The 12,653-nt window shown below is 47.4% G+C and overlaps 1 protein-coding gene across 1 annotated transcript in view; it reads left to right on the forward strand.

Annotated features, from left to right (window-relative positions):
* The window catches only part of LOC116987190 (WSC domain-containing protein 2-like), a 109,004-nt gene extending 98,374 nt beyond the window's left edge, over positions 1–10,630 (forward strand). Inside the window, exons 9-10 of the mRNA XM_033043066.1 lie at positions 3,532–3,588; positions 10,497–10,630. Coding sequence (XP_032898957.1) covers positions 3,532–3,588; positions 10,497–10,630 — 191 coding nt within the window. The remainder of the gene's footprint in view (positions 1–3,531; positions 3,589–10,496) is intronic.
* Positions 10,631–12,653: the final 2,023 nt, after the last annotated feature.

Here is a 12,653-nt window from a genome sequence, read left to right on the forward strand (position 1 = left end):
AAATATGTAAAGACTGTGTTGACCATATTCATTTTGCCTGTCCAGTTGGACTTCTACCAAGCATGGCTTGGCTTCATCCCTTTAACATGCCTTTGTTCATTTAAAGCTGAATTATGGATTTGAAATGCTTGCCTGCATCTGCCTTTAATAAAACTGGTCAGTTGTTACTGATTTTATCTTTCCCCGTCCTGGAATAAATGTGGTAAATTGTCTCTGCTTCCAGCTCAGTAGCATCTTATTTTCTTCAGTATAATGTCCTTGTCATCCGTGCCCATAGCTTTCAAACCTTCAATTCAGACAATTACTTCCAGAGATTTGCTCTGAGATTTCTCGGAACTTGTAGGATAGTGTTTTATGCCCCCTGTCCCACTTAGGAAACCTGAACGGAAACCTCTGGAGACTTTGCGCCCCACCCAAACTTTCCGTGCGGTTCTCGGAGGTTGCAGGTGGTTGCCGGAGGTTTGCAGGTAGTGGAAGCGGGTAGGGAGACTGACAAAAACCTCCGGGAACCTCCGGGAACCGCACGGAAACCTTGGGTGGGGCACAAAGTCTCCAGAGGTTTCCGTTCAGGTTTCCTAAGTGGGACAGGGGCATTAAGTGTGCGGGGATCGCTGGTCGGCGTGGACTCGGTGGGCTGGAGGGCCTGTATCACTAAATTAAATTAAACTAAACTAAACTAAATTAAACTAAAAGGTGGACAAAAGTGCTGGAGAAACTCAGCGGGTGCAGCAGCATCTATGGAGCGAAGGAAATAGGCAACGTTTCGGGACGAAACACTTCTGGAAATAGGCAACGTTTCGGGACGAAACCCTTCCGGGTTTCGGCCCGAAACGTTGCCTATTTCCTTTGCTCCATAGATGCTGCTGCACCCGCTGAGTTTCTCCAGCACTTTTGTCTACCTTCGATTTTCCAGCATCTGCAGTTCCTTCTTAAACTAAACTAAAAGGCTGGTCCCACGAGCATGCGACCTCCATGCGGCAAGCGCGACCTAAAGGGCCACTCCCACCAGCATGCGCCTGCATGCGGCAAGCGCGACCTAACGTGGTCGCTTGAGCCGTACGGCATGCGGCAAGCGCGACCAAACCAGAAGCGGGAGCCGCACGGAGGTCGAGTGAGTGACACGGCGTCGAGACGGCTGCAGGCCGGCAGGCCGTTGCCGCGCGGAATTTTTGAACACGGTTAGTTTTTCCGGAGCCCCGCACGATGTCGGGACCAGCTCCGCACAACTTGGATAGACTCGGCTTGTACTCGCTAGAATTTAGAAGATTGAGGGGGGATCTTATAAAAACTTACAAAATTCTTAAGGGGTTGGACAGGCTAGATGCAGGAAGATTGTTCCCGATGTTGGGGAAGTCCAGAACAAGGGGTCACAGTTTAAGGATAAGGGGGAAATCTTTTAGGACCGAGATGAGGAAAACATTTTTCACACAGAGAGTGGTGAATCTCTGGAATTCTCTGCCGCAGAAGGTAGTTGAGGCCACAGTTCATTGGCTATATTTAAGAGGGAGTTAGATGTGGCCCTTGTGGCTAAAGGGATCAGGGGGTATGGAGAGAAGGCAGGTACAGGATACTGAGTTGGATGATCAGCCATGGTCATATTGAATGGCGGTGCAGGCTCGAAGGGCCGAATGGCCTCTACTCCTGCACCTATTGTCTATGTTTCTATGTTTCTAACTCCATACGGCTCTGGCGATCGAAGTGGGACCGGACCCGCGAGGCCGTGCGTTAGGTCGCGCTTGCCGCTGGTGGGACCGGCCCTTTAGGTCGCGCTTGCCGCATGGAATCGCATGCTCATGGGACAGGTCCTTAAATATTGGCACAAGGGGGAGAAGTCTAGTTTTTGTTAGTTCAGTTTGGAGACACAGCGCGGAAACAGGCCCCTTCGACCCACCAAGTCCGCTCCGACCAGCGATCACCCCGCACGCTAGTTCTATGTTGGACCCAACTTCACATCCTACACGCACTGACTAGGGCCAATTTACAGAAGCCAATTAGAGTGTGGGAGGAAACCGAAGCACCCGGAGAAAAACCACGCAGTTCGCGGGGAGAACGTGCAAACTCCACACACACAGACTGCACCCGTAGTCAGGATCATAGAAACATAGAAAATAGGTGCAGGAGTAGGCCATTCGGCCCTTCGAGCCTGCACCACCATTCAATATGATCATGGCTGATCATCCAACTCAGTATCCTGTACCTGCCTTCTCTCCATACCCCCTGATCCCGAGTCTATCCAGTCTTTCTTCATATGAAAGTCCTGCCATCCCAGGAATCAGTCTGGTGAACCTTCTCTGTACTCCCTCTATGGCAAGAATGTCTTTCCTCGAACCCGGGTCCCTGGCGCTGTGAGGCAGCAACTCTACCGCTGCGCCACCATGCCACCCTATCATAGTTTGCGTTCTTGCGGCAGAGTAGGTGCCATGGGAGCTAGGTTTCTTGTCGAGCTAATTGTAGCAATGTTACAAAATTTTGAGATTTTAAAAATCAAATCTGTAATTTATCCCATCAGATAAAGCATAAAAATAAGTTTAATTTGACACCTAATTCACTTTCATATCTCAAGTATTTAAAAAGTTATGGCCATTTTCATACTGGGAAATGAGCATCTTGTTCCCTATTGATTTTCTATGGACATAACAAAAAAGCTGTGATCGTGAACAGTCAAAAGCCCATAACTTTCTTAAAAATTAAGAGAACTGAATGAAATTTTCAGTTATCATAGATTGAAGCATTCTGAAACAAAAATAAAATAATCTTACTTGGATGACCCGAAATTAAAGCATATAATTAGTTAGTTACCTAATTGTAGCTAATTTCAGACTTCAATTACTAGATCTAAACATCTAGCCATTTCTTAATAAATGATTAACATTTTTAAATAGCCTAAATGTCCAAATAATATTCACAAATAATTCACAATAAAACATGATTTTTAAATCTCATTTACATTAATTTATAGACCAAATGGAAGGAATTCAGTGTTCAATTGCTGTAAATAAATGCCCATTTAAATCAGCTTTCCAGTGGGTTCCTGTGGAACGCGCTGGTTTAGAACGTTCACATTGCGGTAGATTTGTGCCCCCAAATGCCCAGAAAAATACTGCGGGATATAATGGGCCCAAAATGAGCTACTCGCAATATTAAACTTTGTATAAAGGGATCTTTAGAAGCCCTTTTTAATGTAAAAATATACAGTCTAACTTCAATTATTTGCTTTATGGGACCCTGCGGTTGCTGGCGGTCGCGGGTTTAGAGATGGATTTTTAAACTACTATAACTATTATACGAGGCCTTTAAAACTAATAATAGCTTTTGCGACGGGGTCTTCCAGCGATTTTTCGTTAATAATTAACTAGGCTGAACATCTTCGATTTGAACAGCCTAGAGAAAATCGCGTTTTAAACCCGCCCCCTCTAAACGGCGCCAAAATCGCGCACACCCGCAGCGGCAGATTTTCAACGACGCTTCAGGTAGGCTTTGCAACATACCTACTAATTGCGTTCTGATTTTCAATTATCTCCTGTGTTCCAGTTGTGGTGCATGTGCTGCGGTTGGCCGCGAAGCCAATGTATTGCCAAGGTCCCCAGGGTAGGACGCAATAAACAAGATGAAACAGATGTTCCAGACTATCATGCGAGATGCCATGACTCGTCGGTAAGTGAGATCCAGCACTGAAGTAGATTTAGTCAAAGGGTGGCACGGTGGCGCAGCAGTAGAGCTGTTGCCTCACAGCGCCAGGGACCCGGGATCGATCCCGACTATGGGTGCTGTCTGAAGGGCTGAATGGCCTACTCCTGCACCTATTGTCTATAGTCTATTGTCTGTACGGAGTTTGTACGTTCTCCCCGTGACCTGCGTGGTTTTTCTCCGGGTGCTCCGGTTTCCTCCCGCACTCCAAAGACGTTCGTATTTGTAGGTCAATCGGCTTGGTCTAAATGTAAAATTGTCCCCAGTGTGTGTAGGATAGTGCTAGTGTATGGGGATCGCCGGTCAACCACATTAACACTATCCCACACACACTGCGGACAATTTTACATTTAGACCGAAAACTCACTCATTTGATTTGAGAATGAAGGGACAGAAGTTTAGGGGTAACATGAGGGGGAGCTTCTTTACTCAGAGAGTGGTAGCTGTGTGGAATGAGCTTCTGGTGGAAGTGGTGGAGGCAGGTTCGATTTTATCATCTAAAAATAAATTGGATAGGTATATGGACGGGAAAGGAATGGAGGGTTATGGTCTGAGTGCAGGTAGATGGGACTAGGGGAGAATACGTGTTCGGCACGGACTAGAAGGGCCGAGATGGCCTGTTTCCGTGTTGTAATTGTTATATGGTTATATGATTACACCAAGTCGATTAATCTGCATGTCGCTGTATGTCTTTGGAGTGCGGAAGGGAACCAAAGTTTTATTTTTATATTTTTATATTTTTTCGTATTTACGTTTGTAGCCATGTCTTGGTTTGGTTTATCGTATTGTCAGGTGTCCCGAGGTACAGTGAAAAGCTGTAGCGTGCTAACCGGTCAGCGTGAAGACTATACAGGTACAAGATAGACCGGTCTTTGTAGCGTGGGAGGAAACCGAAGATCCCGGAGAAAAGTGCAGCATAGGTTCACCAGGTTAATTCCCGGGATAGCGGGACTGTCATATGCTGAGATAATGGAGCGGCTGGGCTTGTACACTCTGGAGTTTAGAAGGATGAGAGGGTATCTTATTGAAACATATAAGATTGTTAAGGGTTTGGACACGCTAGAGGCAGGAAACATGTTCCTGATGTTGGGGGAGTCCAGAACCAGGGGCCACACAGTTTAAAAATAAGGAGTAAGCCATTTAGAACGGAGACGAGGAAACACTTTTTCTCCCAGAGAGTGGTGAGTCTGTGGAATTCTCTGCCTCAGAGGGCGGTGGAGGCCGGTTCTCTGGATACTTTCAAGAGAGAGTTAGATAGGGCTCTTAAAGATAGTGGAGTCAGGGGAATATGGGGAGAAGGCAGGAACGGGGTACTGATTGGGGATGATCAGCCATGATCACATTGAATGGCGGTGCTGGCTCGATGGGTCGAATGCTCGAGAAACTCAGCGGGACAGCGTTTCGTGTCGAGACCCTTCCTTCAGACGTTCTCACGCCTCTAGTTTCCCCTCTCCCCTGACTCTCAGTCTGAAGAAGGGTCTCGACCCGAAACGTCACCCATTCCTTCTCTCCAGAGATGCTCCCTGTCCCTCTGAGTTACTCCAGCATTTTGTGCCTTACTTCGGATTAAACCAGCATCTGCAGTTCCTTCCTGCGCATAAATTGTGATAATCCAATTCTGTTGTCATGGCGATGACACAACTGTTGCAACATTAGTCATTTCTCCCAAAGCTTAAAAGGAACCATGTTCTATTAGTTATGTAGGGTGCAATCTTGGTATAATTCATCATTGGCTCCAACAAAGGCACGGTGGCGCAGCTTGCTGCCTTCACTGTACCTCAAGTGTCCCGAGGTACAGTGAAAAGTGACACTTTTTCTCACAGAGAGTTGTGAGTCTGTGGAATTCTCACTTCAGAGGGCGGTGGAGGCCAGTTCACTGGACACTTTCAAGAGAGAGTTAGATAGGGCTCTTAAAGATAGTGAGACGACAGATGGCACAATGGGCTAAGTGTTCGGCTGGCAACCGGAAGGTAGCTGGTTCGAATCCCGCTTGGAGTGCATACTGTCGTTGTGTGCTTGGGCAAGACACTTCACCCACCTTTGCCTGTGTGTGTGGATGTAATTGTGTGAAGCACTTTGGGGTCAATGCAAGTTGACTAAAAATGTGCTATATAAATAAAGACATTTAAAGACATAGCGGAGTCAGGGGATTAGGGGGAGAAGGCAGGAACGGGGTACATTGCCATGATCACATTGAATGGCGGTGCTGGCTCGAAGGGCCGAATGGCCTACTCCTGCACCTATTGTCTATTGTCTGTTGTCCAAAACCCACGCAGGTCACGGGGAGAACGTACAAACTCCATGCAGACAGCAGTGAGGCAGCAGCTCTACCCGCAGCGCCACTGTGACGCCCACAAGCAATAACACCGACCTAAAATACCCAAGGAGATGTCGTTATGTGTAAGCAAGCACTGCCTGCAAAGGTCCGTGGTTCAGTGCCCATGGGATTAGTCCCACCACTATTGAAATCAATACAAAAATGGAATATTGACCGGGCAACTTACAAAGCAATAACCCAATTACATTCAGAACAAATTACTGAGGATCATTCACATTTTATTCCATATACTCCATTTTCAAAATCTAATTTAGAAGCATTCGAGGATAATTAACAAATATTAGAGTTATCAAAGTGACTGCCAAATCATTTTTTTTTATCATCAATTGTAAATTTGTTCATCTGATTTGCGTATTTATAGTAAGAAACAGCTGGCCTTGTCTAACCCCAGTGTGCTGGGTTGTATTCGGCTATAGTAGTACTCCTACACCAATGTTCTATGTTTCTAAAACGGGAGACAGAGCACAGTCATTGCAACTCCCTGGTGATGGTGACATTTTTTTGTTTCAACACACTAGGCACATCAACGGAAAATGAAGTCATGAAGTGAAGAAGGCAACACAAGCTTGCCAGAACTGTAAATCAACCTCGATACAAGTGCACAGCTCCCACGCTATTTGATGTCAGATTTTATGCTTACAAGAAAAACCCATTAAGCTAATCAAGGTCATTTCTAGTTTGAAAATTGAAAGAAAAAGCTGGAGTAACTCAGCGGGACCGGCAGCATCTCTGGAGAGAAGGAACGGGTGACGTTTCGGGTCGAGACCCTTCTTTTCAGTTGAGTTTAGTTTACTTTAGAGATACAGAGGAGAAACAGGCCCTTCGGCCCACCGAGTCCGTACTGACCACCGATCCCCACACACGAACACTATCCCGGCGTGGCCTGTGGACTTTGGGAGGAGGTGCTTGACTCGGATGTCCAAGCCGCTGAGGAAGTTCCTCCAGTCCTGACGTCAGACTTCCATCACCCCGGCGAGCGGACCTGAACGCCCGGAGCGGCGACTGCGGGGGGCTCGGGAGGCCAAGACCACGGGTGAACATTAAGAACTACAGAGGAAGATGACTCACTGGGAAGTGGGAAACTTTTGAATCTGCTGTGTGGGGATGTTTTATGTTTGACTCTATCGTGTGTTGTGGTCTTTATACAATGTATCTTGCAACTTGTATCCTACAAACACCAGGGACAATTTATAATTTTTACCCAATCCAAATAATCTACAAACCTGCGCGTCTTTGGAGTGCGGGAGGAAACCGGAGCACCCGGAGAAAACCCACGCTGGTCACGGGGAGAACGTACAGACAGCGCCCGTAGTCGGGATCGAACCCGGGTCTCCGGCGCTGTGAGGCAGCAACTCCACTGCACTTCTTTTGGATGTACAGAGTCCTTCGTCAAAAGTGTTTAGTGTACGGGGATCGCTGCCCAGCATGGACTCGGTGGGCCGAAGGGCCTGTTTCCACGCTGTATGTCTAAACCAAACGAAGCAAATGACCGAAATGATTAATTCACTTCAATTGTAAGTTTAATTAAGTTGAGTGTTGGCAGATGAATAGAAGGCTAATTAATGGGGGGGGAATTAGTAAGGTCAAGCCTGTGAATTTAAACTTCCATTTTCTAAAATCAATAAGTCAGCTTGGCTTTAGTCAAAGCTTTTCAATTAAAAACAATCTGATGGGTACCATGACAAAGTCATGCCTGCAGTCCAACAGAGATGTCGGAAGAAGGGTCTCGGCCCGAAACGTCACCCATTCCTTCACTCCAGAGATGCTGCCCGTCCCGCTGAGTAACTCCAGCATTTTGTGTCCATCTTCATTTTAAACCAGCATCTGCAGTCCCTTGCCTAAACATAGATGTCTATTGCTGCCTTTATACGAAACATTTCACTTTCAATTGATGTTCAAGAAGGAACTGCAGATGCTGGAAAATCGAAGGTAGACAAAAAAATGCTGGAGGAACTCAGCGGGTGAGGCAGCATCTATGGAGCGAAGGAATAGGTGACGTTTCGGGTCGAGACCCTTCCGCAGACTGATGACAAAAATGCTGGAGGAACTCAGCGGGTGAGGCAGCATCTATGGAGCGAAGGAATAGGTGACGTTTCGGGTCGAGACCCTTCCGCAGACTGTTGACAAAAATGCTGGAGGAACTCAGCGGGTGAGGCAGCATCTATGGAGCGAAGGAATAGGTGACGTTTCGGGTCGAGGGGTCTCGACCCGAAACGTCACCTATTCCTTCGGGATCTCGACCCGAAACGTTGCCTATTTCCTTCGCTCCATAGATGCTGCCTCACCCGCTGAGTTTCTCCAGCACTTTTTTCTACCTTCACTTTCAATTGCCTCAGTCTGAAAAAAGGTCTCGACCCGAAACGTCACCCGTTCCTTCTCTCCAGAGACGCTGCCTGTCCCGCTGAGTTACTCCACCATTTTGTGATTATATCTTCGACTCCAACTTAAAGATTCCATTGAAGTAATTGGTTTAAAATCAAACTCTCAGAACCTAAACATCAATCAAATCTCTCTTTTCTGATTTCTTTACATTTGTTTCCGTTATTGTCGCATGAAAAGCTTTTTTTTTTTAAAGTTTAGTTTATTGTCACGTGTACCGAGGTACAGTGAAAAGCTTTTTGGTTGCCTGCTAACCAGTCAACGGAAAGACAATATGGAATGGAGCAGCTGGGCTTGTACACTCTGGAGTTGATGGGGACAAGCTTTTCCCTTTGAGAATAGGGAAGATTCAAACAAGAGGACATGACTTCAGAATTAAGGGACAGAAGTTTAGGGGTAACATGAGGGGGAACTTCTTTACTCAGAGAGTGGTAGCGGTGTGGATTGAGCTTCCAGTGGAAGTGGTGGAGGCAGGTTCGTTGGTATCATTTAAAAATAAATTGGATAGGCATATGGATGAGAAGGGAATGGAGGGTTATGGTATGAGTGCAGGCAGGTGGGACCAAGGGTAAAAAGTTGTTCGGCACGGACTTGTAGGGCCGAGATGGCCTGTTTCCGTGCTGTAATTGTTATATGGTTATATGGTTATATGGAGTTCAGAAGGATGAGAGGCAATCTCATTGAAACATATAAGATTGTTAAGGGTTTGGACACGCTAGAGGCAGGAAACATGTTCCCGATGTTGGGGGAGTCCAGAACCAGAGGCCACACCGTTTAAGAATAAGGAGTAAGCCATTTAGAACGGAGATGAGGAAACACTTTTTCTCACAGAGAGTGGTGAGTCTGTGGGATTCTCTGCCTCAGAGGGCGGTGGAAGCCGGTTCTCTGGATGCTTTCAAGAGAGAGCTCGATAGGGCTCTTAAAGATAGCGGAGTCAGGGGATATGGGGAGAAGGCAGGAACGGGGTACTGATTGGGGATGATCAGCCATGACCACAGTGAATGGCGGTGCTGGCTCGAAGGGCCGAATGGCCTACTCCAGCACCTATTGTCTAATACATGATTACAATCAAGCAGTCCACAGTGTGCAGATACAGGATAAAGGGCATTACATGTAGTGCAAGATAAAGTCCAGTAAAGTCAGATCGAGGGTCTCCAATGAGGTAGATGGGAGGTCAGGACCGCTCTCTAGTTGGTGATAGTTTGATTGAGTTGCCTGATAACGGCCGGGAAGAAACTGTCCCTGAATCTGGGTTCTAGGTGAATGTGTAGCAAGTACTGCAGATGCTGGTTTACACTATAAATAAACTAAACTTCTCCAAACACCACAGTGGTGCAGCGGTAGAGTCGCTGCCTTACAGCGAATGCAGCGCCGGAGACCCGGGTTCGATCCCGACTACGGGCGCTGTCTGTACGGAGTTTGCACGTTCTGCCCGTGACCCGTGTGAGTTTTCTCCGAGATCTTCGGTTTCCTCCCGCACTCCAAAGACGTGCAGGTTTGTAGGTTAATTGCCTTGGTAAATGTAAAAAACAATTGTCCCCAGTGGGTTAATGTGCGGGGATCGCTGGTCAGCGCGGGATGGGTGGGCCGAAGGGCCTGTTTCCGCACTATATCTCTAAACTAAAGGAGGAATTTCTTCAGTCAGAGGGTGGTGAATCTGTGGAATTCACTGCCACAGACGGCTGTGGAGGCCAAGTCAGTGGATATTTTTAAGGCAGAGATAGATAGATTCTTGATTAGTACGTGTATCAGGAGTTATGGGGAGAAGGCAGGAGGATGGGGTTAGGAGATCTTAGGTTTCCTCCCGCACTCCGAAGACGTGCAACAGGTTTGTCAGGAAAATCGGCTCGGTCAGTGTATGTGTAAATTGTCCCTGGTGTTAGTGTGCGGGGGACCGCTGGTCGGCACGGACCCGGAAGGGCCGAAGGGCCTGTCACCGCACTGTATCTCTGAGGCAGCCCTATTTGCGAAGGTGTTTCCTTTAGCGAGCGGCTCAATCATACTCATCGGGCTGTGACAGACCTGAAAGAAATCTGCCGGCAACACTCTGTGATATTGGTCTTTGTCACACATAATGCTTCCTCTGGATCAGGTAATAGCACGAGATTGCTGATCGTTGTGAAGGTGGCGTTTGTGGCTTCATGCAATTTCACGGCAGCAACTGTTCCCAATGTAACCCGGCTCTTTAGAGATTGCAAGCCATCCCGGAGGACTGATTGGCAATAACCGACGATGTTTCACCATCAATTGGACTTGTGCACGCTGGTTATGCATGACTAATAGACCCAGTCGCAGCTGCTATACACTCCTCATGTCTCCTCGCCAGATGCACAGACAGAGTCTCTTGCCCAGAGTAGGGGAAGCGAGGACCAGAGGACATGTAGGCTTAAAGTGAAGGGAAAAAGATTTGATAGGAATCTGAAGGAGTACATTTTGTCACACGAAAGGCTGTGGGTGTATGGAACGAGCTGCCAGAGGAGGTCGTTGAGGCAGGGACTATCCCAACGTTTAAGAAACATGGATAGGACAGGTTTGGAGGGATAGGGGCCAAACGTGGGGACTGGTGTAGATGGGGCATGTTGGCCGGTGTGGGCAAGATGGGCCGAAGGGCCTGTTTCCACGCTGCATGGCTTGATTAGCTAGTGGCAGCACAGTGGCTCAGCGGTAGAGTTGCCGCCTCACAGCGCCAGAGTCCCAGGTTCGATCCTGACCTCGGGTGCTGCCTGTGTGGAGTTTGTACGTTCAACCCTGTGACCTGTGTGTGGATTAAATTAGGGTGCTCCGGTTTCCTCCCACATTGTACGTCGCCGGGTTTGCTCATAGGTTCGAGGAGCATAATTTCGGGCATTCGGCCCATCGAGTCTACTCCACCATTCAATCACGGCTGATCTATCTCTCCCTCCCAACCCCATTCTCCTGCCTTCTCCCTAGAGAAAACTGAAAGTGAAAAACCTTTTCACACAGAGAGTGGTGAGTCTGTGGAATTCTCTGCCTCGGAGGGCGGTGGAGGCCGGTTCTCTGGATACTTTCAAGAGAGAGCTAGATAGGGCTCTTAAAGATAGCGGAGTCAGGGGGATATGGGGAGAAGGCAGGAACGGGGTACTGATTGGGGATGATCAGCCATGATCACATTGAATGGAGGTGCTGGCTCGAATGGTCGAATGGCCTACTCCTGCACCTATTGTCTGTTGTCTATTGAAATGGCTCAGTTTCCAAGTAATGTAAATTGGCATAGGATGTTTCTTTGGGTCAGTTCAAAGCAATATCGCGCGCCTTCATGCAGCACGCCAACTTGCGCTTCCCCAAGCGCAGGCTCGGCGCTCGTTTCACTGAACACCTCCAGTTTAGTTTCGAGATACAGCATGGAAGCAGGCCCTTCGGCCCACCGAGTCAACGCTGACCATCGATCACCCGTTCACACCAGTTCGATGGTGACCCCGTTTCCCATTCCACTCCCTGCACGCAATTTACAGAGGGTCAGTTAACCTGCAAACCCGCTCGTCTTTGGGATGTGGGAGGAGGCCGGAGTACCCACAGGAAACCCACGCGGTCACAAGCAAAGATTATAGAGGAGCAAGATAGACCACTCCTCGAAAAATGCGTAGTATGACGTGTGTGATTGTCGACGCCATTTTATTGAGCATTTTTTTGGGCTGTCATGGCGTCCTCATGTAAATCTTCATCTCACTGCTCCGCTATCAATTGTTCTAATCGTAAATCTAAACGACCAGACCTGTCATTCTTTAGGTTCCCCGATAAAAAAGAAAGGTTAGAAAATATTAATATTATTTTTTGTCGATATTTTGTCGTGAAAATGTTATTTTCTGTTCTCCCATCAACGGCCATTGTGAAACTAGGTTTGTCGGTACATTAGAAAGTTAGTAGACTTATTTTTAATAGATCTTTACTTACCACTATAATAAAGACAATTTTAACACTTCTGTACGTTTTTGGTTTTGTTCTTGTAAGGGATTGGTCTCCAAAATATGGCCCGCGGGACACATTGGGCCCAGTGACCACGAGATTTTTCGAGCTCAGACTCGAGTTCGAGAACGCGGCGGCTGTTACCCGTTATAGCCCTCGAATTGTCGAGACATCACAAGCAAAGATCACAAGCCTGCCGTGAAGAAGGGTGCAATCAAAGATTATACAACTCTGCTCTATCATCTTTGGGTGCACAATACAATGCAAGGGAGGGGGCTGTTCCCGCTACAAGATACTCGAGGATCTTTGCTTTGGATCAAAGATT

Source organism: Amblyraja radiata, chromosome 25 (assembly GCF_010909765.2).
Source record: "Amblyraja radiata isolate CabotCenter1 chromosome 25, sAmbRad1.1.pri, whole genome shotgun sequence".
NCBI lineage: Eukaryota > Metazoa > Chordata > Chondrichthyes > Rajiformes > Rajidae > Amblyraja > Amblyraja radiata.